Source organism: Rutidosis leptorrhynchoides, chromosome 2, assembly GCF_046630445.1.
Source record: "Rutidosis leptorrhynchoides isolate AG116_Rl617_1_P2 chromosome 2, CSIRO_AGI_Rlap_v1, whole genome shotgun sequence".
Classification (NCBI taxonomy): domain Eukaryota; kingdom Viridiplantae; phylum Streptophyta; class Magnoliopsida; order Asterales; family Asteraceae; genus Rutidosis; species Rutidosis leptorrhynchoides.
In genome coordinates, this window is record NC_092334.1 from 358,790,146 (window position 1) to 358,816,987 (window position 26,842).

At 35.0% G+C, this 26,842-nt stretch overlaps 2 protein-coding genes across 9 annotated transcripts; both read right to left on the reverse strand.

Moving 5' to 3' along the window:
- Positions 1 to 1,462: 1,462 nt before the first annotated feature.
- LOC139891996 (uncharacterized) lies at positions 1,463 to 8,805 on the reverse strand. Of its 2 annotated transcripts, XM_071875020.1 has the most exons (6): positions 8,652 to 8,805; positions 8,418 to 8,544; positions 7,908 to 8,162; positions 7,581 to 7,787; positions 7,186 to 7,262; positions 1,463 to 1,631 (listed from the first exon to the last, which is right to left on the reverse strand). In XM_071875020.1, the coding sequence occupies exons 2-5, from the start codon at positions 8,479 to 8,481 to the stop codon at positions 7,207 to 7,209; spliced, it is 582 nt and encodes a 193-aa protein (XP_071731121.1). In that variant the 5' UTR covers positions 8,482 to 8,544; positions 8,652 to 8,805; the 3' UTR covers positions 1,463 to 1,631; positions 7,186 to 7,206. The 2 variants fall into 2 exon arrangements, with proteins under 2 accessions (XP_071731121.1, XP_071731122.1); XM_071875021.1 differs by lacking the exon at positions 8,418 to 8,544.
- Positions 8,806 to 12,430: 3,625 nt separating this feature from the next.
- On the reverse strand, positions 12,431 to 16,367 carry LOC139891997 (putative clathrin assembly protein At5g35200). 7 transcript variants are annotated; one of them, XM_071875026.1, is made up of 11 exons: positions 16,179 to 16,367; positions 15,980 to 16,048; positions 15,432 to 15,560; positions 14,917 to 14,979; positions 14,641 to 14,743; positions 14,416 to 14,457; positions 13,774 to 13,821; positions 13,181 to 13,330; positions 12,980 to 13,067; positions 12,792 to 12,889; positions 12,436 to 12,712 (listed from the first exon to the last, which is right to left on the reverse strand). In XM_071875026.1, the coding sequence occupies exons 8-11, from the start codon at positions 13,208 to 13,210 to the stop codon at positions 12,650 to 12,652; spliced, it is 279 nt and encodes a 92-aa protein (XP_071731127.1). In that variant the 5' UTR covers positions 13,211 to 13,330; positions 13,774 to 13,821; positions 14,416 to 14,457; positions 14,641 to 14,743; positions 14,917 to 14,979; positions 15,432 to 15,560; positions 15,980 to 16,048; positions 16,179 to 16,367; the 3' UTR covers positions 12,436 to 12,649. The 7 variants fall into 7 exon arrangements, 6 of the variants coding, with proteins under 6 accessions (XP_071731127.1, XP_071731126.1, XP_071731128.1 ...); XM_071875025.1 differs by having other exon boundaries at positions 14,641 to 14,979; XM_071875027.1 differs by having other exon boundaries at positions 13,181 to 13,459; positions 14,641 to 14,979.
- Between the last annotated feature and the right edge of the window lie 10,475 nt (positions 16,368 to 26,842).

A 26,842-nucleotide genomic window follows, 5' to 3' on the forward strand; every position in this document is an offset into this window, starting at 1 on the left:
TATATAACTCAAATACTAAGGGTTTGATAACCATAAAGCCCTACATATTCAAATATGCTGCCATAAGACGACTTGTTAAGTAGCATCTCTTTTGTCCATGGGATCACATGTGGCATCAAACCAACACCCCTAGCCATGTTACGAGGCGTGGGTTTAGGTGTGTGTTGGAGGTGGGTGGGTTTTCAACGGAGAAAGAAAAAGGTGAGTTTGGAATGCTATATTGTGATTATTTAATTTTTTATTATTATTCTTAATATATTACTTTTATCCTCTTTTTACTAAATCCACACCAACATAACACAATTAAAACCCACACCACAAACCCACACTGTTACATCATCAAAAAACCGCCAACTCACACCACTTCTAAATACACACAACGCTCCCATAATGTGTGGTCTAACTGTCTAAGTAGAGAATGATTCCCAAAAGTTTGCAAGCTATGTTGACTTATATTACTATATGTACATTTATCAAAATCAATTAAATCAACTGTTTTCCACATAATTAGTTGATAGGTTTCATATTTATTCGTGCAAAAAAAAAGGTGTTCGTGCAAAAAAAAAGGTGTTCCTGCTTTGGAACAAAGTTTATACCTATTTGATTACGCGTATGATATGATTATATTTATTTTATGGTATTTATGTATAAGGTAGAATCTTAACTGATATCTTCAATGATTTATCAGGCAAATTTTATAGTACAGAAAGAAGTGAAGTGATGGGATTATGGGAACAAAATCTCAGGCGAAAAGTGAGGCGAAAGCAATGGCTCTTGCATATGAGGCTGTCTAGATGATGAAAGTAGATATATACCCTTCGGTACTGCCCTAGATGTCTACAACCTTGAATCAAAATCTCACCTGCCTTATTGAGCAAGGGCTTTTTTTTTTTTTTAATCTTGTAGTGGTATCTTATTAATGTTATCAACTGGATTGAATTTGATGAGTTCTTTCAAGATGGAGTCATAGTGGTCAAATCCGTTAAGCATATGTTTCTGATGTTGAATGTTCATTTATGAACTTTGTGACCGATTGTAGATTTGTAGGTAATAAAGCATTCCATCATACACCAATAACAAAATGTTAAATTACATACATATCTTACTGTTAATGTCTTCGGATTGATTGATTTCGTGGCAAACTATTGTATTTCTGATTTACTATGTCATCGATAACAAGAGTGACATTACTAATCTTTCCGATCTAGTACGTTTTACTAACTTCTAAACATTATGATTGGTGTATGCTTGACTCAAGAATCTTCCAACATTCTATACTGGACACTGGTGCAACATCTCACATGTCAAACTTAGCATGAAAAGTTAGTTACTGGCTCGAGGCCTTCAAACATCCAATAATAAAAGTGCTACACGGTACGAGCTGTTTTACTACTATTAAGAATTCCTACATTCAAATACCATAAAGTTCACAAACTAACCAATATTTCACAATAGTCGCCAATCAATAACAACAGACCCCTAACGATATTTAGAAAGGATTTCTAACAGTTCAACCGCAGCATAAACATTACCTTCGTGAGCTGTCAGTGCATCAAGATTATCACGAGCATCCGTAAAACCCATTTCTTCAACTTGTGCTAGTTGTGTAGCATATTTTTCCTCTGGAGGCACTATTATTCATTTTAAACACAACATCAGCTTTAATTATTAGTCAAAAACATAATAATATAATAATAATAATAATAATAATAATAATATAATAATAATAATACACGACAAATAAAGGAAGAGAATGATGATTTATTATGTTCCTAAGCATATCCAATTTCATATCAGGTCCCCTTGTGAGCATCGAGAAAACAGTTTCATGTAGCGTCATCGTTTGCCGTAATAGCAATAAACATGTTACAGTTAACAAAATATAAGTGATAATTATTATTATTATAATAATAATAATAATAATAATAATTGCAACGTAAAAGTTTGAATAAAGTAACAGGTCAAATAAGGACTTACCCCTATGTTCATGGACGGGGGGAACATACATTGAAGTCGGGATTCTCCACCATATCTCTAAATTGTGTTAAGAAAAGCGACACCGAATTATAGCAAACCGCTAGTAATAATTGAAATAGCGACAATAAAGAGACATCGAGATTTAACGTGGAAAACCCCAATAGGGTAAAAACCACGGGCAAGGAAAGAAACGTTTCACTAATAAGAATAATAGGAATTACACTTCTCTCTAATTACAAGGATAAGCACTAATCTTTATATCTCTTGTAATTAGGAGATTAATACTCACTAACTCTCTATTTAACTTTTTAGTATACAATGGAGAATGTGTTTTGGGATGCATTTAAGAGCTTGAGTTGAGCTCTTATTTATAGTACATGATGATGGTGAAGATGTAAATAATCAGTATGCAAAATGGTTGGTGAAGTTTTCAAATTCAAACTTGTCTTCTCAAAATTGTAGGCTACCAAACATTTAATTCCCATGTGAGTATTGACTCACCTACTCCATTATTCAACAATCTTCCACTTGAAGATTTGATTGAAGCCCAAAAAATCTTCACACGATAATCCTTCTTTGCCAATGATGTTGCTTACGTCTCTGATAGGCCGCATGAGGAACGGCACCAAATAAACTTGTCACGATTGATTGACTTTGTTAGAAAATCAGCCACATTTTTATCAGTATGAATTTTCTGCATATCCACGGTTCCTTCTTCCACTTTCTCACGAACGAAGTGATACTGAACTCGTATATGCTTTGTCTTTGAATGAAATGTCGGATTCCTTGCCACATGCAAGGCACTCTGGTTGTCACAAAATAGAGTGATATTCTTTGTTTGTGCCCGAGTTCCTCCAACATCATCTTCAACCATACTGCCTCTTTAGTAGCTTGAGTAGCTGCTACATATTCTGCTTCTGTTGTTGACGTCGCCACAACTGACTGCAGTTTTGAAACCCAACTTACTATTCCACCACAAAGTGTGAAAACATATGCAGTGGTAGATTTACTTTTATCGATATCACCTGCATAATCTGAATCAACATACCCTTTGACAATAAATTCCGACCCCATAACATAATGCAACATCTAAGGTTCCCTTGATGTATTTAAGGATCCTCTTTACCGCATTCCAATGTTCTTTACCAGGATTCGCCATGTACCGACTAACTACTCCCACTGCATGTGTAATGTCTGGTCTTGTACATATCATTGCGAACATTAAACTTCCCACTGCTGATGCATACGGTACGCGAGACATCTCCTTCCTCTCGTATTCACTGCTAGGACACATAACGGAGGATAACTTGAGATTAGTAGGAAGTGGGGTTGAGATTGGCTTACTATCTTGCATATTGAAGCGCTGCAAGACTTTCTTCAAATAATTCTTTTGAGAAAGCCAAATCTTCCTATTATCTCTGTCTCGGTGAATTTGCATCTCTAGAATCTTGTTTGCGGCACCCAAGTCTTTCATTTCAAACTCCCTAGCCAATTGAGCCTTCAGCTTATTAATACAATCTTTGTTGGGGCCTGCAACCAACATGTCGTCTACATATAACAGCAAAATGACAAAATCATTGTCCCTAAACCTCTTGAAATATGCACAAGGGTCCGCATAAAGTCTGTTATATTCAAGGCTCATTATGAAAGAATCAAATCTCTTGTACCAACATCTCGGCGCCTGTTTGAGACCATACAGAGATTTCTTTAACCTGCAAACCAAGTTCTTTTTTCCTTGTAGTTCAAAACCTTCTGGTTGAAGCATATAAATTTCTTCTTCAAGATTTCCATGAAGAAATGCAGTTTTCACATCTAGCTGCTCTAGATGCAAATTAAATGTAGCACACATCGCTAGAACTACTCGAATTGTTGTAAGTCGAACCACAGGAGAAAATATTTCATTAAAGTCCGTACCTTCTTTCTGAGCATATCCTTTAACCACCAGTCTTGCACGATACCGCTCCACTTGATCATCGCCATTTCGCTTAATCTTATACACCCATTTATTTCCAATAGGTTTTCTACCTTTCGGCAATGGCACAAGTTCCCATGTTTTATTTTTATGAAGAGCTTCAATTTCTTCCTGCATGGATGTCATCCACTGAGATGCATCTGAATGATTCAGTGCCTCACGAAGAGTTGTTGGCTCTCCTTCCTCTGTTAGAAGACAATATGCAACATTGCTTTCCATAATATAATCTGAGTGCCACCCTGGACGTTTCCTTTCCCGATTAGAAATACGAGTCACTGGAGCTTCATCAACGACTACTTGATTTTCATCGTGCTCTGGTACTGCTTCAGAAGAATCTTTATGAAATTCATTACCCACCTGTATCGGTATAGTTTCTTTTGAAGTGCTAACATCTTCAATATCTTTGTCTTCTGTAAAGACAACATCTCTGCTGATGACTACTTTGTGGGCAGTGGGGTCCCACAAGCGTATATATATATATATATATACCCCTTAACTCCATCAGCATACCCCAAGAACAAACACTTTCTGGACTTCGGATCCAACTTTGTCGTTTCTTGAGAATTGTACATTACGTACACAGGACTTCCAAATACATGAAGGTCAGAATAATTAACTGGTTTTCCAGTCCACATTTCCATCGGCGATTTCAACTCAATTGCAGTTGATGGTGACCGATTTATCACGTAACAGGCAGTACTTACTGCTTCTGCCCAGAATGATTTTCCCAAGCTTGCAGTTGCCAACATCGCCCTTGTTCTATCTAACAAGGTTCTGTTCATCCGCTCTGCCACTCCATTTTGTTGAGGAGTGTATGCCGTCGTGAACTGTCTTTTGATACCTTCTTGTTTGCAAAACTTATCAAATTCATCACCAGTGTATTCTCCTCCATTATCAGTCCTTAAACACTTGATCTTTTTACCAGATTCAAGTTCAACCCGCGCTTTGTAAACTTTGAAAACTTCAAACACATCCGCCTTTCTCTTGATTGGGTACACCCAACATCTCCTAGTATAATCATCAATAAATGATACAAAATACTTTGCTCCTCCTAGGGATTGAACTGGTGCTTGCCACACATCAGAGTGAACCAATTCTAGAATCAATTTACTTCTAGAATTTGATGTGTTAAACTTCAGGCGATGCTGCTTGCTGATTACACAATGCTCACAGAAAGGTAGCGATACCTTTGTAAGACCAGGAATAAGATTTCTTTCGACAAGAATCTTCATACCTTGCTCAGACATGTGTCCAAGCTTTTGATGCCATGTCATAGCAACTTTATCACTTGAACTATTTGAAGCAACAGATGCTTCCGATTCCTGTACCGTCTCGCCTTTCAGAATGTATAAATTAGCACCCACATTTTCTCCTTTCATAAGTACAACCGCGCCTTTCTTGATTATCATGATCTTTTCATGTATCACCATCTTATAACCAAGATCATCCAATTGTCCTAAAGACAATAAGTTCTTCTTCAAACCCTCCACGTGTCGTACACCTTGAATAGTACGAACTGTACCATCGTGCATCTTCAGAATGATATCTCCAATTCCAATGATCTTTAGTTCATGATCATTGCAACTGTATACAGGTCCACCTGAGATACGTTCATATTGTTTGAACCATTCTCTTCTAGGGGTCATGTGAAAAGTAGCTCCCGAGTCAAATAACCAGACATCAACAAATGTCTTTCTGCCTTCATTTGCTACCACTGCCTCACTAACCAAAGCAGTCCCATCATCTGAAGTGCTTGCAATATTTCCTTGAGGATTTGAGTTATTTAAACTCCGACAATCCTTCTTCAGGTGACCTTTCTTGCCACAATTGTAGCATGTATAGGTCTTCTTCTTTTTAGACTTTGGTTTACCATGATTGTGACTCCCACTTGGGCCACGTTCCGTTGATCTCCCTCCTGACACCACCAAGGCCTCCACTTGTCGTGAACCGGCCTGTTTGTCCTCCTTGTTATTGCGCCGATTTTCTTCTTCTAGAATAGCAGCCGCAACTTCATCATAGACTAGATACTCCGAGAGAACATTATTGGTTAAGTTAATAATGAGTTGATCATACGAATCAGGTACTCTGAAGTAAAAGTTCAGCACGTTCTTTTGGCTCTATATTGCAGCTTAATGAAGCGAGTTGAGAAAATAGAGTATTCAAAGAATTAATGTGCTCATTAACTGAAGTAGATTCATTCATGCGTAACGCATAAAGTTTCCTCTTAAGGAATATCTTGTTGTGGAGTGATTTGGTCTCGTACAATTTTACGAGGTGATCCCAAATCTCTTTCGCCGTCTTCTTTTCTTCTATGCTAGACAAAACGCCATCTGCTAGTGCCAGATGAAGATTTGCGATAGCCTGACCGTCCATCTCTTCCCATTTTTCATCAGTGACTTCGGCGGAACGTCCACTGATGGCCGCCAAACACTTATCCTTTCTCAGGATAGCTTTCATCTTTAGTTTCCATAACGAGAAATTACTCCCGTTAAATTTTTCAATTTCGAATTTCGTAGACATTGCTATAATCACAATCTTCTTTTCGACAATACTATTTTTTCTGAGAAATAGTACCCGAGAATTTATCGAGTGAAATTAATCTTACTTATTTTCTGATGTGGACGATCCACTCCCGTGGCAACCACAGAGCATACGATAAGTAGATTAATAATACACACTATATATTAGACCTTAGCTCTTGATACCACTTGTTAAGAAAAGCGACACCGAATTATAGCAAACCGCTAGTAATAATTGAAATAGCGACAATAAAGAGACACCGAGATTTAACGTGAAAAACCCCAATAGGGTAAAAACCACAGGCAAGGAAAGAAACGTTTCACTAATAAGAATAATAGGAATTACACTTCTCTCTAATTACAAGGATAAGCACTAATCTTTATATCTCTTGTAATTAGGAGATTAATACTCACTAACTCTCTATTTAACTCTTTTAGTATACAATGGAGAATGTGTTTTGGGATGCATTTAAGAGCTTGAGTTGAGCTCTTATTTATAGTACATGATGATGGTGAAGATGTAAATAATCAGTATGCAAAATGGTTGGTGAAGTTTTCAAATTCAAACTTGTCTTCTCAAAATTGTAGGCTACCAAACATTTAATTCTCATGTGAGTATTGACTCACCTATTCCATTATTCAACAAATTGGGAGTTTGAATCATAATTAAAATGAACTATAAGAAAAAAATTCAAACTACACGAGTAACACAAATACCTGGCTTGGAGTACGTTGAAACTAACTTAAACCACCTGAACCACGAACCACATGAAGGGTGTCGTCTTCTTTCAAGCCTGCAAATAAAAAGACACTGGGTCAGGGTTTTTGACCCACGAACCTGTCAACCCAAAACCCACCAAACTGCTAATATGTAGCTCGCATTTGGGTTACTCAATGAGTTTTTGGGTTCACCCGACAACCAAAACAAGGCACACATGGTAAAACCTGGCCAAAACCAGAAAACAACACAAAAAGCTATATCCATACCCACTCGAAGCCAACACCGAAAGAACAAATTCTAAAATGACATGCTAATCGAAACTGACCTAAAAACATGTTGGCATAATTAAATAAACATGTTATCTGGGTTGAATCAGGGTTAACAGGTTTACCGTAGCTTTTTAAGGTATTTTCGTCTTCGTATAAAATCCTTCCATTAAAAACGACCCTCTGCTCTCCAGCTGGCACATCACAGCTCTTTCCGAGAACAAACTTGAACAGATCCACAGTCGCTTCGAGACTTGCCTTAACAGCGAAACTCGGGCCATTTAAAACCCGTACCTTAAGGGTCACAGTAGGTTTTAATGCAATGGCTGTACCTACAATCTCACATCACATATACACATCACATATATCACAATATCAATAATTAATATTTACTAGTAATATATAGTGATGATATATACGAGTCAAAAGGAGAGAAAATAATGTATGCTTACCAACCGCCCCGCCCAGAGCTCCACCAGTGGTTGCAGGGTTAGGACTAGCACGCAAGTTACTGATCATTTCATGAAAGAGTTGGGGGTTTGCTAAAGTCTCCCTTATTTCAGGGTCGATCGAGGGATCGTTGATGAGGTTGTGAAGGTAATCTGGATTCCCATCGACGATTTCACGCATTTGAGGGTTGTTTCTCACAACGTCACGCTCAACATCCGGGTTGTTCATCACATACATTGCTGCTTGCATCAAGTCAGCTGCAACCAGTGGAAAAAAAATACTTTTTTTTTTTTTTTTTTTTCAGCAAACACCAAGCAATATATGGAGTAATAAAGCACAAAGTGTTCAAAACAATACGTGTACTACTTTAATCACATTCATGCAGCTATAACCTAAGTTAATTTAAGAAGTGGTCAACAGTTTAAATATTTTATTTTGATTTAATACTGTAAATTATTATTTATAGATGTTTTAATATTGGATTTTGAATTTTGATTTGATGAACATAATACCGGGTAACCTGTTCGTTCTATTTGAAGACCGCGCATTACGGCTTTGAGAGTTGCCGTAATCCATTGATGTTTGAGAGCCGAATTGAATTGAACTGAACTGGTCGACTATGGATTGAAATACAAAACCCTAAAAAAGGAATTGGAAGGGTATAAAAAAGGAAAAGGGGTTTTAATGAACGGGGTTTGATCCCCATTTTTTGATTTGATACATGTAGACCTAATTATCTATTTTACCTTTCATCATACTTGCAATAATAATATAAATTCATTACAGCTTCCATCATCCAAGATAATATATCCATGTGTTCTCTTCAGCATATAATGTTGTTTCATATTCAATCACAAGACGATTGAATTCAAAAGGTAATATTTTAGGATTCGATTTTCAGTTTATATAAACCGTTTCTTCCGAGATAAGTTTATATGAACTGTTTCTTCCTTTTTAGTGATTTATGTCTATGTGAATACGAGTTTGCATCTTACTGTTATCTTGGATTCTATATTTCTTGGTTTTAATCTCAAATATCTGATTTGGTTATTTTATGATTTTTTTTGCTTTAAGTTGAAATCATTCTTATTTATGGTATTTATTTCATTAATATGATAGTTGTAGTTTTAAGATTTGTGTGTGGTGACTATGAGTATTTAAGGTTGTTAGAACTTTTTTGTAAGTAAGAATTAAAATTGGTGTTATTTGATTTAACAAATTATGCGATCATATTATCTTGAATAAAGGGAAAATTGTTTGAAAATACATCGAACTTTCACTAATTTCCTATTGTATGCATTCAACTTTCAAATATTCTATTGTATTCATTAAACTATCGAATCTCTACTATTGTATGTATTAAATTACTTATAGCTCAGGTAGCTGATCAATATGTAGAAAAAGTTACATGATTGGTCCCTCAACTTAACAACCGTTAAATTTTCCCGTTAAGTCTTCATCATCATCTTTCTACCAAATTTCTCAGAAGGTAATAAAAGGTATATTTCATTTGTTGTTTGTATTAAACTGTATGGAGTATTTGATTTTAATACTGTAAAGCATCGTCAATTTCAATTTAGATTTGGGAATAAAAAATTAGAGAATGATATAGAATTGTTTACCAAACATATCAAACCTAATTAAGAAGAATTAGAGATGAACTCTCAAAATTCAACAATGAAACAAACATCCAGATTTCAATTTATCATACATACAGATCCAATTAATCACGCATTTTTGGGTGATTTTATTTGGGTATCTCTGATTCTGAAATCCAATTCACTCTTAAACAGTTGTGTTATCTGTAATAGGATATCATAAGCAAACTACAAATAATAATTCCCCTTTCTTCTTATACTTACCCCTGTTCATCACCATTGTATTTTCTTCCTTATAAAAAATCTTCAAAACCCACATCCTTCCAGTTAACCAAATTAAGCCCAAAGTGATACAAATGGATATGAAAAACACTCATGTCGAAAGGTTTGTGATTTCATAATCACAAAGAAAACACCAAAAATAAATATATAAAAAAAAATCTCTAAATCTCTGAAAGCCATCGTCATCTTTTTTTGTTCAGATATGAATGTTATACAAATCAAAACCCATAACCTGTGTACAAACCGAAACCCACCACCAGATCTGATGTACATGTTTCCCGTGTTCAATATCCGTTCATGGCGGTGATGTGGTCTGACATGGAGGCCGAAATCGAAACCCACAAAATGGGGTTAAAGTTTTTTAAATGATGAAGCGTTGTCTGGTTGCTGAATCGAAACCCACAAATTGGTAATGAAACGTGTGGTTGGAACAGGGTCTTGCTGTAACAATTGAAAAATCTGTTGGTTTTGCTGTAAAAGATGGGAAAAGGTGTTGGTTTTGCTTTAAACAAATTGGTTAATTGGAGTGAAACTAGAGCATAAGAAATGTGAATTAATTGAAACAACAAGAATATAGTGGTCTTGCTGTAATAAAGTAGTATTGGTTTTGCTGTAAACGATGAGAACTAAGTAAAAGATTTTGAGAGTTCATCCCTAATTTTCTCCTAATTGGGTTTGATGTGTTTGGTAAACATGTCTTCTGTTTGGATAAAGTGCTTAAATTTAATTACATAAAATTCAATGATGATGAATGGATGAAGATGAAGATGAAGATGAAGATGAAGATGAATGAAGGTAAAGAAGCAAGTTAAAGAAATTAGGGTAATAAGTTACATGGGACCAACGAAATTAGGGTTTACAAATAAAAGGGACTAATAATGTAAATGTTTAAAAATAAAATTGAGATGACCTGTAAAGTCACATTCTATAACAGGTTGGAGGCATACAATAGAACAATTTATATAGTTGAATGTATACAATATGAGATTTGAAAGTTAGATGCATACAATAGGAATTTGATGAAAGTTCAATGTATTTTCAAACATTTTTTCCTTGAACAAATGAGGTTGATGCAAAGGTTTTAATAATATGATGCATACTAAGGTGCTGTTTATTTTTTAAGATATTTTTGTCTGAAGATCTGCGAACCATGTTTGTAAAGAAGATGTGATCTGAAAGTCTGTATGCTGAATACTGAAACTGTTTGTTTGTATGTCCACAAAATAACTTAATCATGTCTGCAGCACTTAGGAGCACATTTATAAGTCTGCGAGATTGCAGACAGAATAATAGGGGTTGATTATATGATAATATAGGATGGCTTAACCCATAGGACCTTATATGATGCATCATTTAGTGCACTTTCTTATGTTGCTAAAGCTGTAAATTTTTATTAGATCATATGGATTTTAACTATAAAGATTTTAAGCTTACCTCTTATCTTAGTCTCGTGAACATTCAAAACTTTCAAATGTTAATGAAGATTTTAGATCATTTAATTGGTTATTTGTGAATTTTACCACCAATTTTAATTTTTTTCTTATTATCTTGTGTTGCAGATTAATGTACATATGCTGAATGTGCAATAAACTGGTATGTTGTTCATACTTGCTTTGTCATATCAAATTCTAAACATTTGAATAATTTGTTTATTTTAGTTTATTGCATTTTGCATATCATGCTACTTGTGAAGCTTTGACCATTTTGACCATTTCCATTTTGACCAATTTTGTATTGTTCTATATTTTGAATATAAATTCAACTTGGAAAAATTAACTGTATTTTGAAGCTCAAAAAAGCAAACTTAAATAACAAAAAGTAAAAATGAGATTCTATTTAAGATTCAACTACATATAATTTGAAGCAGCAGTGTCATTAACAGATCAAAAGTGATGATGTCATTAATTAGGATACTCAAAATTAAAGGCATGGTATTTGTCTAATGTGCTGGTATTTTTTGGGTTAATTAGGATACTCAAACGAGTGGTATTATTATGATGATTTGGCAGAGAAATGGGAAGAAAATATCAAAAGGGGTAACCTTAAGAAGTTTTGAAACTTAATGGAAAACTTTAAGTGTATTATGAGCTAGGATATAATTGCAAATGAGGGTTCAAAATGAGTCAAACTGACTATTATGGTATACTTTGACGTTTTAGAATGTTCAAGGTATTTGCAACTATAATGAGACATAGCTCAGGTATATGAAGAGATGTATGGAGATATTTGGAAAGCTAGATGAAAGTTTTCATCTTCTATACCACGTGTTCTAATAAGTTATTGATGAAATGCTAAGAGAAATTTGATTGTTCATATGTTTTATTAATGTAGAGTTGCTTCGTCTTCAAATTAGTTACCAATGAATCGATTAGGAATCTCTTTTAAATATTAAAATAGGAGCATTACCTCTCCTACTTACAAAATCGCACCCCTTTATGACCTTAGGATCTATTCAAATATTCAATCTTTACCATCCATTGAATGTATTAGCTAACTAGTGCAAGGACCCGTGGATTCACGGGTTTTTAAAGAAATTTTTTTGTAATGATACATTATATAATCAACGTGCAGATAAACTAACGAAATTCATCAATATAATCAACGTGCAGATAAACTAACGAAATTCATCAAGTTATGTGAAATAGAAAACGACATTGTTTAAACAAATAATTGGTTGAACGACAATTAAAAAGAGAGATCCAAAAGCATAGTCTTTAAGTTACAAAACATTAACAAACAACTTGAAATGCATGTTAATAATTCATTACTTCCAAAAATCATCAAATCCTCTTTGTAGTAGGAACGTCATTACTTGTCAAGTTCACCGAAGTGGGACGTGCCATTCTATAGTTAATTAGTTCCTCTTAAAATGTCGAATCCACCTCCCTCAAGGCCCGATGGATAACAATTAAAGCCTTCAAAGCAACCTGGCCCATAAACATGTGGTCATTATGCAAATATGTATTAATTATTGTATATAACTACTTACATTCTTTGAATACTTACTGCCCAATTGCGTGTTTTTGACAATCTTCTTTCAAGAGCATGAAGACAATAAGCAATATCTGCCCTAGGTCTTGTAGCCGATATGTCACCAATTATAGCTGCAACACAAGTGTGCAAGATAATACTAATAAAAATTTCATAACACGAAAATACATCACATTTGAATTCTATCCCCAATAAACACCAACCTCGTAAATGTTTCTCGTTCGCTGGGCGCTCAACATGATTAGTACGCTCAACATGATTAGTTGCCTTAACAATACTTGCATCCAGTTCCTATAGGAGTTTTACATACAGAGAATATCAAAGAAAAGTATATTAACGAATTGAGCATATTAACTTTTTATGTTTTTTTTTTTTTTCAAAAAATATTCTTATTATTCCTATACCTTATACCTCTCTCTAAACAATAAATACATACTCCATATAAGATAATACAATGACTTCAAGATTGCTACAGCGCATTCAACCTGTCTTTCCACTTCACCATTTACGCCATCATGCACATGATCTTCTCCGAAATTTCACTAATTATTGTTCTGCAAGACGCAAAAATTTCCAGTACACATCATTACCTTGTTCCGATTAAACAACAACATACATATGCAGCTCGCAACATCCTTTTGCAGCTCAGCCTGAGTGTCACCACTTTAGTTTCATACTCGTTACTATAATCAATAGAGACGTTTTCACCATCATTATCTTTGCATTAGGGTACTTTATGTGTTCAAATTTCTATCTTTCATCTACATATGAAATAAATGACACAAGTCCAAAGACAAATTTTGGTAAATGACAACATTTGAAAAACATATGACTTTGTGCCACAACATTAACAGGCAATTTGCTTAATACATCTTTTACAGTCCTATCATTATATAACAAAAATGTAGAGTGTAAAACCAAAAATGGTACAAATTATTAACTAATAACAAAAATTCCATCAGTTATTGTATTGCAACATACATGAATATATACTTACTGGTTTTATTCGTGAAACCCATATGACCAAGTGCAACTAAAAAAGAACCTGCTTCAACCAATAAATAAAATATGAGAATAAATAGGCTAAGATTATTAATGAGACAAATAAAATATTAAATCTGCAGCGAAAACAAAGATGATCGAAAAGGAAGAGATAAAAGTAACAAACCAAAAAAATCACAAATTTTCGAAGTCTTTCATTTAGACATTTAATCAAACACATAGTAGACATCGTATTAATTCATTATGTGTATTGTACGATCATATAATTGATTGTATCATATATCATCAACTGAAACTTTTACTTATAAAAGAGATTTTAGAAAATTAAATTTCATAGTAACCTTATGTACATACCTACATCAAATAACTGGCATTATAATACATATACACATTCCACACATATCAAATTAATGAAAGAAAAACACATGAAATTGTTCGGTACCTCTTCTATTTATAGAGATGCGATGCACATTTATATTTTGAAATGTCATACCAAGCATATACTATGTCTTTTACCAACCAAATATCAAATCAGTATACTAATATTTAAGTTTTAATTTTGGCAAATCAACATAATACTCAAGATATATATTAAGACCATCAAAAGATACATTCATATAATTCAAGATGAAATTACCTTCAGTTGTTGAACATAAACACCGGCGTCCAAAATCCAGGCCTGTAAATATCAAAAGATCCATTGAAGCATTTCATCAAACATTTGGTATGCATATCAGTAAAATACATATCATTTAGATTTTCACACCGTATAATTGCACAATTTAAGTGGTGATTAAAGAATGACAAAATTAATCCACATACCAAAACTACTTCAGTAATAAAGATGTAAAGATGAACTGACCAGATTCTTTTGGAGAAAAAAGAAGATGATTAATGAATGAACCTCCTTAATTTGGGCTGTAACTCTTGTCACCCACAAAGCAATTTACACAAAGCAATTTGGGCTGTAAACGTGATAAATATTGAAATCGAATGTTGAGGATCCACATATGTAAAGAGATTGAAGGCAAGATTTCTAGACAATTGAAATTTGAAATTGAAAATAAATGGAATACAAAGAATGAGGTTCAAGACATCATCACGTAAAGATTAATGTGCTAGTGATTACAAAACTTACCAATTCAAAGCCATAGTACTGAACAATATTTGAATGGCTTAATCGAGTAAATAAGGATACTTCCTGCAAATGTATGGAAACGTCATAGGTACCATGCTAGGTTTCTTGTAAAACATTAGTATTTTTCTATAGAAACAAATATGAACTATAAACACTTTCAATGAACTTATTAGTCATAATACTAAAAATTGCTTATGGGTCTAAATTGCAATAATAGATGCCATATGCAATACAGAGTAATATGCTAACTTGTAAATAACCAACAACTTATCAAAATTATAACCTTTAGCACATGAATACCTTCTTAGTGAATATCATATGAACGTAATAACCTAAAAAAACACCACACACTCTCTATCATTTAAAGTTTAAAGTTGAAGTTGTAACAGTCCTTATTGAGCAAATTAATCAACCCACAAATACTGAAAACTCTTTTTAAGAACAAATTAAGCCCAAAACTAATACCCTAGAAACTAATGTATCAAAAAAACTATTATTAGAGTTTGTGAAGTTACCCCTGTGACAACAGCTCAGGTAAGACCAAGTGCAGTCGACTTGCTACGCCCATGTATAGCAATCAAAGGTTTTGTGCAACACACTTCCTTATCTTGAGCATTTCATTAAACACCTTGTCTTCATGTTTACTTAAACAAAACCAATTACATATAGTTAGAACTCTAGACCAATAATAACGATAAAAGCATAAGCTAAAGCATAGCTCATTAAAACTAAATTTTGATACTAATAAAAGAATCAAATATTCATTCAGGCATTTCATCAAACACTTGATATGCCAACTATAAACTTGATTACATTAATTAAACTCGAGTGATTTTGAACAACTCAATATGAATACACTCGTACATAAATTCAAAACCTCCAAATCTGGTAACGTTCAGCAACACAAAGAATCTCAGAAATATGGTTAGTAAGCATAGAAACAAAAATATCGATTTCTTATAACATGAGTAGACCAAATACATGTACAGTAATTCAGTAAACATAGACAGAAAGACAAACAAACAGTATCATCAAATGAAAATCAAACACTAAATAGGAATACCTTTGACAGCTTCATGGATATAAGACTCCGTATTTTAGTCTTCTTATTTCTTAATCTCTGTTGTTTCATCTATTTGAAACAATTACTCAAAAAAGGTTAATATTATTTATTATTATAAAGTTAAAAGAATATTAGAAGCTTATTACGGAGTAGCAACGAATGATTCTTAAGCAATACAGGTGAAAAAGAAATTTGTTACCTGATCTTGGCATCTTATAAAAGAATTTGTAATCTGATTTTGGCGGCTATATGATTAGAAGGATGAAGAAAACAATCAGAGATTGAATTTTGAATTTTAAAAATTAGCTTGCTCTTGAAGAATGATTAGTGAGGCGTGCCTTTCTTGTACTGCTCGAGGTGAAAAGTGAAGAGGAAGAGGATGCGTGTTTGTGGTCTGGGGTTTTTAAAAGCCTGGAAAAATCGTTTGGTGTACAGATAAAAATTGGAAAGCCCGCTTAAAATGGACAGACTTGTTTTTTACGGAGTAAATTTGTATAATTTTTTTTTTTTTTTTAAATCTGAAATTGTTTATAATTATATATAATTTGATTAATTAATTTTTAAAGATTTTTTTAATTTAAAAATTATGGATTAATGATGTCATCCAATGGTGATTAGGAAGTGACATGTGTCCTCATAATTTTTTTAAAGTATGGTTTTTATTATAAAGTGATGTCACTTAAGTGTCATTTTCATATTATTTAGTAGATATGCTCCCTCCAAAAAAACAACCTCAACCTCACCTTTTTCCCAAATCCACCGATAACGTATCTTTTTTTCAAAATTCCCCTTTTCCCAATGACAAACCACCCCAAGTTTCCCTTCCTCTAACCCTAAATCCTCCATCGCCAGCATCTTTTTATTCATTACCACAACCCAATTTGGGCAATATCAACCAACATAATTTGTTCCCACATGTCCACGATAACGGCTCTATCCCCGATTGTTCTAGATCGGTGGTCGGTAATTCTGGTTGTCGTCGGGCTCAACCCTCACAACCTATCTCTGGTGAACCCTCCTAGGTCCCTAATTCGGTTCAATCATCGAGGTCTACTACCAACAATACCGTCGAGGGTTGCATAATTTTGTGGGTCGACTAGAGTGTACTCGTAATATGCTTGTTTCAACTTTTAGTAAGGAATGTGAGATCGTTGAAGTTAAATTCTAGTTGGATAGGAGGTACGCATTTGTGTCTTACTTGAGTTCAACTGTTGCGCGTTCGGCTGTTACAAATTTGAACGAGTCGAACTTATTTGGTCGACCTATTTATGTTGGTTGGCCAAGTCGTAAACATGGTGTTGCTTCTTCTGGCTAAACGGTCATTCCTAAGGCTAGGTACATGAATCTTTCACCGAATAATTTGGTTGTAGACGCTCTTGATATATGTGTGATTTTTGTCGATTTGGTTCCTTTGGATGCTGATAAGCTCTTTCATTTTCTTATCAACTGTAAGGTTATTGTCTCTAACTGCTCTCTTTTGGTCTTTTTGGTGATGTTGTTCTATGTTCTAATTGTGATGATGTTAATCGTATTTTAGAATATTCAAATGAATCTATTGCTTTTGTTGTTATGTACCGACTTGCAAACAAAAAGAAAGTGTTATTTAGGTAAGTTTGGGTTGAGATTAGGGGTGTTCCATTCACGTACGCCTCGTCCTCTAATGTTACGAAGATTGCCTATTTGTTTGGTGAGGTTGTGTCGGTTGTTAGTGATTCAGATGGTTTGGGTGAAGTCAGCTCTTTTATTTTGTTCTTAATGAATCCTCTAAGGTCAAGCACATTTATGAACTAGTTGATGTCGTTTTAGAGGCGAAGGAATGTACTGTTAAGGCACAAGTGTGGGTCAATGAAGTTACAGATATTGCTTAATTAAATAGGGGTTATAATGTAGCTTGGCTATCGGACTGGATTTCGACTGTTAACCGGTCTGTTTTGGAGTAACGGATGTATGTATTGGTGAAGGTGTAGCTGTGATCGTGGAGAAGGAGTTTGTTACACCTGTTCGCACTCCTTCCGTTGATTATTCAAAACACTATGACACATATAAAGTTGGCTCTAAAAGAATGATTCCTCAGTTAAATGTTGGCTCGAATAAGGTTAATTATGTCCGAATGCAGCTGCAAATATTTGCTCTCTTGGGTCTATTTCTGGGCAGAAAAATATTGATTCTGTTTCTGGTAACGGGCCTGATCTGGTTAATGGGTCAGATTCAAGTGTGATTATGTCTGAAATTCGGTTTGGGTCATTTGATAGGGCTAATGTTCCTAATAGTGCACTTGTTATTGGTCCAACTTCAGACCAGGGTACATATGTTGCTGCTACTACGTTTTCAAATGGGTCGGTGCCTGGATGTGGGCCGAAGGTTGGTGATAGCATTGGGCCGGTTATCGATGAGATTAGACAAGGGTTTGTACTTAAGTCTAGGATTACGGATGCTGCTTTTGTTTCTAAGAAAATTTCAGCTCAAAATGGTAATACAGTGAAGGCTGTTTGTTCATAATAAGCAGAGAATTTTGGTAATATTAAGTCCACATTTGATGATATTCGAGTTAAACTGACTAAAAACAACAAGAGTAAGAAGAAAGATATTGTCGCTATTCAGAACGTTGTTAGTAATGATGTTGTTGATTGTTTTAAAGCGGTGGAGTTTGGTCGAAGAGGTAGAAGATATTGTGATTGTTCTGATTCGTCGTGCGAGGGGTTTGTGAAGCTTGGTATCTTTTAAATGGAAAGTTCATGAAATCACAGGAAGAAATAGATGCCAAGTCTTTATTTAGAAAGAAGAAGGAGAAAATTGATTCGTGTTCTTTTAATCTACATGATAATGTCAATGACATCGAATTTGGTGACGCTATTAATTTTTTTTTTTTATAGAAGACCAAGTTATGATGGTTGGTGATTGTAACAGTTTTGCGGAGGTATCTGAATATGTTGTTGTGAATGTGGATAATGTCGTGAAGACTGCTACTGTCTCGAATGCTGCTACTGCCCTGATTAATGCGACTGCAGTGAGTGATGCTGGTGCTAATTCTTTACATGATCCCCCTACTGTCGTGAATTCCACTCAAAGAAAGAATTTGGAAGATGGATCGTTGGCTTGTCCATGCTATGGGTTGAAATGTGAAGAATCATGTCTTAGAGCGTGGAGATTCGCTCGCGACCACGATGTTGCATTTGAGTGTATTGCGGCACCATCCAAGAGAGCTCAAAAGAGGGGAAAAAAGGAAGACCTTATTGTGCTCTTTTGCCCTCGTGCTAATGTTCATGAAGGTGCTCGTGTCTCGTCTTCAAGTGTGGCTCCTATTTAGGTTATTTTGATTTTGCTTGTATTTTTCTTTTATTTAAGCTTGTTTAGCGGTTTGGTTGGTCTATCCTATGAGTTGTTTAGAGTTGCTTTCTTAGTTCATTTTTTTCCGGTTAGACTTTGTCGTGGTTTTTTTTGTAAGTGAGGCTCGGTTTTAGATTGTTAGTTTTGTATTATCACATTCTAGGTTCGCGCATCACCGGTCTAATTCTTGTTCCCTCGTTTGAAGGCATTTCTTTTCGAAAACATTTTCCTTTCTTTATATAAGTTTTCGTTATTTTTACAAAAAAAAAAAAAAAAAACATTTACATTAGCTAATCATCAAGTAAAAAAAAGGTCTAAAACGCCCTCTTATTTAATATTGTCCAAAAACATAACATACACAAAAACAGCCACACACACGCTCCATAATAAAACCTTCATACTCCTTTCAATTACCCTAAATGTGCAACAATTCTGTTATGAACTTCCTGGATATATACGAATCGGAGAAGCTCTAGAAACAACTTGAAGACGTCGAAGGAAGAATCGGTCTTGAAGATTGAATCGAAATGAACTATATTAATGATAACCAAATGATAAATCAAGATATTATAGAGATTAGAGGGAGAAGGATGTGTTACACACACAATACAAATCAATAGCTAATTTCACTAATACACTGGTTTCCTATTTATAGCTAAGTTGTTCACTAGAAGACAAAATAGACGGTTATATTCGTTGACATTAAAATTCAGTAACAGCTCACGTGAAAGCCATACTTCGCACATGCTCGCTAAGATAAAACCATAACAATCCATCCACCATGAAATGATTCTTGTCCCCAAGAATCTATTTAAAGAAATCCGAAATTTTTTTACACCCCATAACTCCTCTATCAATGTGATTTTGTTGGTGTCCTTCTTGTAAGAACTCACAGCAGCCTGGAAAATGTTATCACCAATATACTCTTTTAGCATAATAACAAGAGATGGTTCTGTCTTGCACCATATTGCATCAGAGACATCGAGCACGGATCTAAATCGAAAAATAGCACGCGTTTCCAGTAGGTGTTTCAGGCTCTTCATTGCATTCCTCAATAGAAACTGAGACTTCATCAACCAAAAATTCTGACTGAAAAACAACAGCTTCAAGAGGTTGGTGTTTATCATTCATGCCCCAAAATGCAGTAGCAAACTTATATGCGCCTACATCCCGATCTTCATGAGACTCGATGTTACTATCATAAACAAGCTTGAGTGTATCGTATTGCTTAGCTGAATTTAGTTGGTAAATAACACTAGGAGAAGCATGTTAGAGTTTTTCATCAGAATGAACATCAACCCCATTATTTGTAGCTGAAAATGATGTTTCTGACTCCTTTTTAGCAACTCCACCCAACGGAAGAGGATCACAACCAACCAATGTGGCTGGAACGATTGACATTTCAGTTTTATCCATTTCATCTTTCACATTACATCTAATGTAGTCATTTTTCACATCACTTTCGACTTCTACCTCCATTGCATTTAAGGTGCCTAGTCCCTCACTTGTCAAGACCCTAGTTGGACACGTGTACCGGATGACTTTAATGTAGCTCACTGTACGCAAACAAGTAATTCTGAACTTGATTAAGCCTCGTATAAACTTCCCCTGAAAAAAAACAAACGTAATAGTAACAACAATTATTTCCCAATTTCTGTATTGGTAGCGAGCTGAAAAACTAGTGCACAAACAATCCCATTTAGACTTCCATTTAGGTTACAAATGCATCATTAAATTCCTTTTGAATCGGTTCATACAGTTATGGATCCAACTGAATTCATGAAGAGATTTATACTCTGCATCAGTGATAAAACGAGTTAGTTTCCCGAACTTTCTGACGTTATAATTTCTTACAACTCTCTTTTGAATGGTGTACAACTCAAGCCCATGTTGATTAATGAAAGGCATCTTGGTAACAGTGGCAACCTCTTCCAGTTGATATGACCTCCTAGGAAATGTATTCTCAAAGGGTTTGCTCGAAACTTGAACCAAGGTATCTTGAACATGAGTTAAGCCACCACTTACTGTCACAACTTCTTTATTGGGTTCGCATTCAACGACAACTATTCCACTACTAACCAGCGTTGAAAAGTCCTCTTCAATTAAGTCCTGTCTAGACTCATTCTCATTATCATTATCAAACTTTCCGCACATATCACCAACAATGACTAAATCTTTCACACTTTCTCCAACACTTGAATCTTCAACCTTTGACTAAAGCATTGAATCTTCTAACTTTTTTTGTTTTTGCCTACGCTTAATTACCGTGATTGTATCTTCTTGTACTTTAGCCAAAATATATGCATCTTTCAACGAACGTGGTTTAAACATGGTAACATTACTCCTAATTTCAGATTGTAACCCTCTTGTAAAGTAACTAACCATTTCAAATTCTGACAAATCCCTATCCCTGGTCTTACTTAGCAGAGTTTTAAACTCCTCATAGTAATCTTGAATGGTGCCATTTTGTTTGACATTTTCTAAGCTTGGCATTTCCTCAAACACCTTATATGCGTTCTTATTTTTCTTAGTTTTTTCCTGTTCAACAAAGTCACTTACCAACAACTGTCTTGAATCATTCATCATTCACATATTTCTACTCCAACTATTCATATTAGAATTAGAAATTTGAATAATTTGTTCTTTATCTTGGTTCACTTTGGCCACCTCCTGCATTTCCTCTTTTGCCATGTATTGATATGGCAGTCTTCTTTTATTGCCTCCATATTTTAGATTAAGCATATTTCGTGCTTCACCAATCAAGAATTCTTGATTCTTTTCAATCATATCGATTTTCATATTTAAATTCTCGCTTAATTTCTTAATAGAATCACCAAGTTCTTGAAAAGCTTGCTTGATAAAATCACCAATTTCTTTCTTGCTATCATCTCGTGTAGCAGTACTCAACATGTTGCTGGGAAATTACGGCCTCACTAATTCCCACCACCCACTAAAGAAATAAGAACAATGCACAACACAAGATTTAACGTGGAAACTCCAAAACAGGAGAAAAACAACCGGCCCCCAAAGAGAGAAATACACTATATCACAAATTGTTACAATGATATAGACGACTCTCTTAAGCCAACTACACTCTCCAAAATATTTAACTAATACAACTCTCAAACAAGGGTAAGAAAGAAAGAAAGAAATAATCAAATACTTAAAGTGTATTGATTGGTGCGATTTGGAATGAAGACTTAGCCCCTCTTATATAACCAAGTCACTCACCCCTCACATCTTCCTCCCAACAATGTGGGATAAACATATCTTCTACTAGCCAACATAAACCAACAAATCTCCACCCTTTGGATAGAAGAAGATAACCATGCTTCCACATTGCAAGGATAACCGATGTAGACGCTTCCTCGACGACAACTTCAAGATCCTCATCTTCATGCCGTTGACATTATCTCCCAAGAGACAAAACTTGCATCTTCATCGAACATTGTCTAAACCGACAATCATTGTCATCACAGACAATCATAACTCTTAACAAGAATTATCATACTCCACCATTAAGAGTATAGCACTTAGAATATCACATTCCAAGCATTTCACCTCGGCACATGTTGTTGAACAACCAGCTGAAACTTTATGGTGCAACTTCCTTGTTTGGCTTTCCCGAAAGTCCCATCAGCTACAACATCAGTTTCCACCACACAGCCTGCATCAACGCCAAACCAATGCCCATGTGTAATTGTGGAACCGCTAACGAACATCCCTTTCCACGGTGGCGCGGACACACCATGAGGATGACGTGACTTCAGAGGAATTCGTCACTCTCCGTAACAACGGAGACAATGTTAGCGTCTTTGGAGCCATTTGCCGGATTAGCTCCACCGGGACAATTAACCCTTACATGTCCAGTCTTCCCGCACTTCCAGCATGTCAGATTCTTTCTAGAGTTTCTCTTCTGCCTATCCGAACACAACACTATCGTATCTCCTGATGACGAGACCCCGTTACCTTCCAGTCTTTTCTCCTCGGATAGGAGCTTGCTAGTAACGTCTTCAAACTTCAGAGTTTTCTTCCCATACATCAAAATAGGTTTCATGTGTTCATAAGACGATGATAAAGATAATATCAACCTCAAAGCTTTATCTTCATCATCCGTTTTAACTCCAATAGCCTCCAGTTCTGAAACAATACCGTTAAGAATACTTAGATGATCTGAAATCTTTGAACCCCCATCCATACGCAGAGTATGAAATTGTTTTTTTAAGACACAACCGATTTGAGATGCCCTTGCCCTGGTACAACTGCTCTAGTTTAACCCAAAGCTCCTTTGCCGTTGATAACCCGTGCACATTTGCAAGCACGTTCTTTGCAAGACACAAACGAATCGCACTTGCTGCCCTCAAATCCATATCATCCCATTCTTCTTCATCGAACTTACTGCTAGAATCACTGCCAGGAACAAGGGTGGGTTTACCCTTCAAAGCCTTGTGTAAACCGGACTGAATCAACACATCTTTGACTTGAACCTGCCATAAGCCAAAATTGATCATCCCATCAAATTTCTCTACATCAAACCTCATTGGACTGAACTTCGACATCGTATCCGTATCCTATAGACAACAACTTTCTCTGATTTTGCTCACGTTTCGAATAGCCAAAAGATGTAGCAGGTAGCCAGGACCCTTTAAATCGGAAATCCACAACTAGGCCACTAACAAATCCAACTATTACTACGAATCAGAAAAAATATTGTCTAACCAGATACCCTATACGATTAATAGAACTCGTTTCTGATGTGGACGATCCACTCACGTGGCAACCACAGAGCATACTCCGACTCCTATAACCGAGACCCCCGTCAAACCTGACGCTCTGATACCAGTTGTTGGGAAATTACGGCCTCACTAATTCCCACCACCCAGCCCAACAATAATAGTAAAGAAATAAGAACAATACACAACACAAGATTTAACGTGGAAACTCCAAAACAGGAGAAAAACCACCGGCCCCCAAAGAGAGAAATACACTATATCACAAATTGTTACAATGATATAGACGACTCTCTTAAGCCAACTACACTCTCCAAAATATTTAACTAATACAACTCTCAAACAAGGGTAAGAAAGAAAGAAATAATCAAATACTTAAAGTGTATTGATTGGTGCGATTTGGAATGAAGACTTAGCCCCTCTTATATAACCAAGTCATTCACCCCTCACATCTTCCTCCCAACAATGTGGGATAAACATATCTTCTACTAGCTAAAATAAACCAACACATAGAGGTCACCATTTTTTTTTCTTCGGAAATTAATCGTGTACACAACAATATGTCCTCAAGAACCTTCAATTTTTTTCCTTGATTTTGATTTTCTAAATTGCCCAAGAAAGTGCTCTTGATACCAATTGTTATGAACTTCCTGGATTCATACGAATCGGAGAAGCTCTCGAAACAACTTGAAGACGTCGAAGGAAGAATCGGTCTTGAAGATTGAATCGAAATGAACTATATTGATAGTAACCAAATGATAGTTCAAGATATTACAGAGATCAGAGGGAGAAGGATGTGTTACGCACACAATACAAATCAATAGCTAACTTCACTAATACACTGGTTTCCTATTTATATCTAAGTTGTTCAGTAGAAGACAAAATAGACGGTTATATTCGTTGACATCCGAATTCAGTATCAGCTTACGTGAAAGCCATACTTCGCACATGCTCACTAAGGGTCTGTTCCAGAGAATGAGTTTAGAGAGAAAAGAAGGGTTTTGGGAAGAAGAGAGAAAAATACTTGCGTTCCTTAATTTTTTTATCGATAGAAAAGGAATGAAGGGGAGGGGAAATTGTGTGAATTTTCTTTCCTAACAATCATCCCAATTTGGACTAATTTGAAGGGAGGAAGCTAATTTTTAGTGATTTGAAGGGATTAACTTTCATTCCCTTTCCTTCTAACTGGGGAACACTAAATTGAGTTAGTAATCACTAACCTTCTTTCGTGTCATATGTCTTCCTCTTCTTTTCCTTACATTTCTTTTCTTATAAAAGTCTGGAACAGACCCTAATATAAAACCATAACAAATTCTTGAATCTACAATTATACTAGTGGTATTTAGATTGATCATTTGACATGAAATTAATCGATTGTTAATGAAATTCATAACCTGCGAATACTAAATCAAATTAACCTGTTTAATCGGCTACTCGAAAATCCCTAAATTCAGTCATTTTAACCCTAATCCTAAACTTCGCAGATATTCAATTTGATCATGATCCTAATACGATTACACGCTTGCAGATTATATATTTTCACATATTCTGACTTTTGAAGAAGGTTGTCCTCCGTCTCAAAATTAAATGGCAGAAAAAAGGTCATGATTGAAGTTTTGTCGTCGCAAAATTAGGTTATTATTCATGTATCAACATGTTACCTTAATTTTTTGTAATTCAATTAATACATTTTGTGTAATTAGTATCTTGTATAATCGATTAGGTTTCAAGAAATTAATATTTAATATTAATATATGATATATAAACCAAATTTAACAAAATCATCACTATCACATATAATCAGATTACTTTATTAGAAGACTATTATTTTTGTTCGATCTGATGTGTTTAGTAAGTTTGTGATTCAAAGATGGTCTTAGATGCTTAAGTCCTAGGCTTATGGGAAATTGTATGTTTGTTGAACATGGTATGTTCGAATTTTTTAAACAAATCAGCCGGTATTTTTCATTTATTCGTTCTATAATAATTAAGTGGTTCCATGGTATACACATTACTTTGACCTCCACAAACTGTTGGGTCGATATGTGCGTAAAGTTTTGTGGAATATGCAAATTCTATTAAGACGGTGAATGAAACAGATCAAAATATGATTTATTGTTATAATCATAGTAATTTATTAGAGAAATTCGTGCATATTTAAAACTATAATTACATAAATTACATAAGTGATATCGAAATAAATGTTATTGCTATAGTCATGGGTGTGTATTATAAATGCCAAACAGCTAGCTTATAAGCAAACAATGAGCTTACATCTATGGGGAACATATGATATATGGTGGCGGTGCAACATCTGGTTCGGTAAGTTCTATATGCTATAAATTTAAAGCCAGAAGAGGGGGATCACATACATGTAAATATAAAAACGGTAAACAAGTTTTGCAATATATCAGTTACATTTTGTAGGTGTCAAATCTTGACCCGTTAGTTATAAATGAGTCAATTTGGGTTATGTTTCTTGACGGGTCGGTTGAATTAACTAAAACATTGCATCGAAAACTAGGAGGTTTAATTGGTCGAATGGGCTGAAAGTCATTACGTTGATATATAATAACATACTACTTTTTGAGTGATCTGACATCATGGTTTTGGTGCATATGTTTCAGCCACCAAAATTGAAACTAAAAGTGATGTGTGATGCTTCAATGATCTAGGTCAACAGCTGGAGGCTCCTAGGAGCCCATCCGGTAAACTATTAATTCATTCATTTTATTGGTCATTCAGAATTTAATTATTTAAATGATATTTTAGTATAATATGTAAATTCTTTGATTGTGACGATTCA

Coding starts and splice junctions, on each gene's coding strand:
- LOC139891996 (XM_071875020.1), bottom strand. CDS start 8,481: ATGGATTACGGCAACTCTCAAAGCCGTAATGCGCGGTCTTCAAATAGA. Junction 7,788..7,907: donor AGCTCTGGGCGGGGCGGTTG/GTAAGCATACAT, acceptor GTGAGATTGTAG/GTACAGCCATTGCATTAAAA. Junction 7,263..7,580: donor AAATACCTTAAAAAGCTACG/GTAAACCTGTTA, acceptor TTTTATTTGCAG/GCTTGAAAGAAGACGACACC.
- LOC139891997 (XM_071875026.1), bottom strand. CDS start 13,210: ATGTATTTATTGTTTAGAGAGAGGTATAAG. Junction 13,068..13,180: donor TGTTTAGAGAGAGGTATAAG/GTATAGGAATAA, acceptor AAACTCCTATAG/GAACTGGATGCAAGTATTGT. Junction 12,890..12,979: donor GAACGAGAAACATTTACGAG/GTTGGTGTTTAT, acceptor CTTGTGTTGCAG/CTATAATTGGTGACATATCG.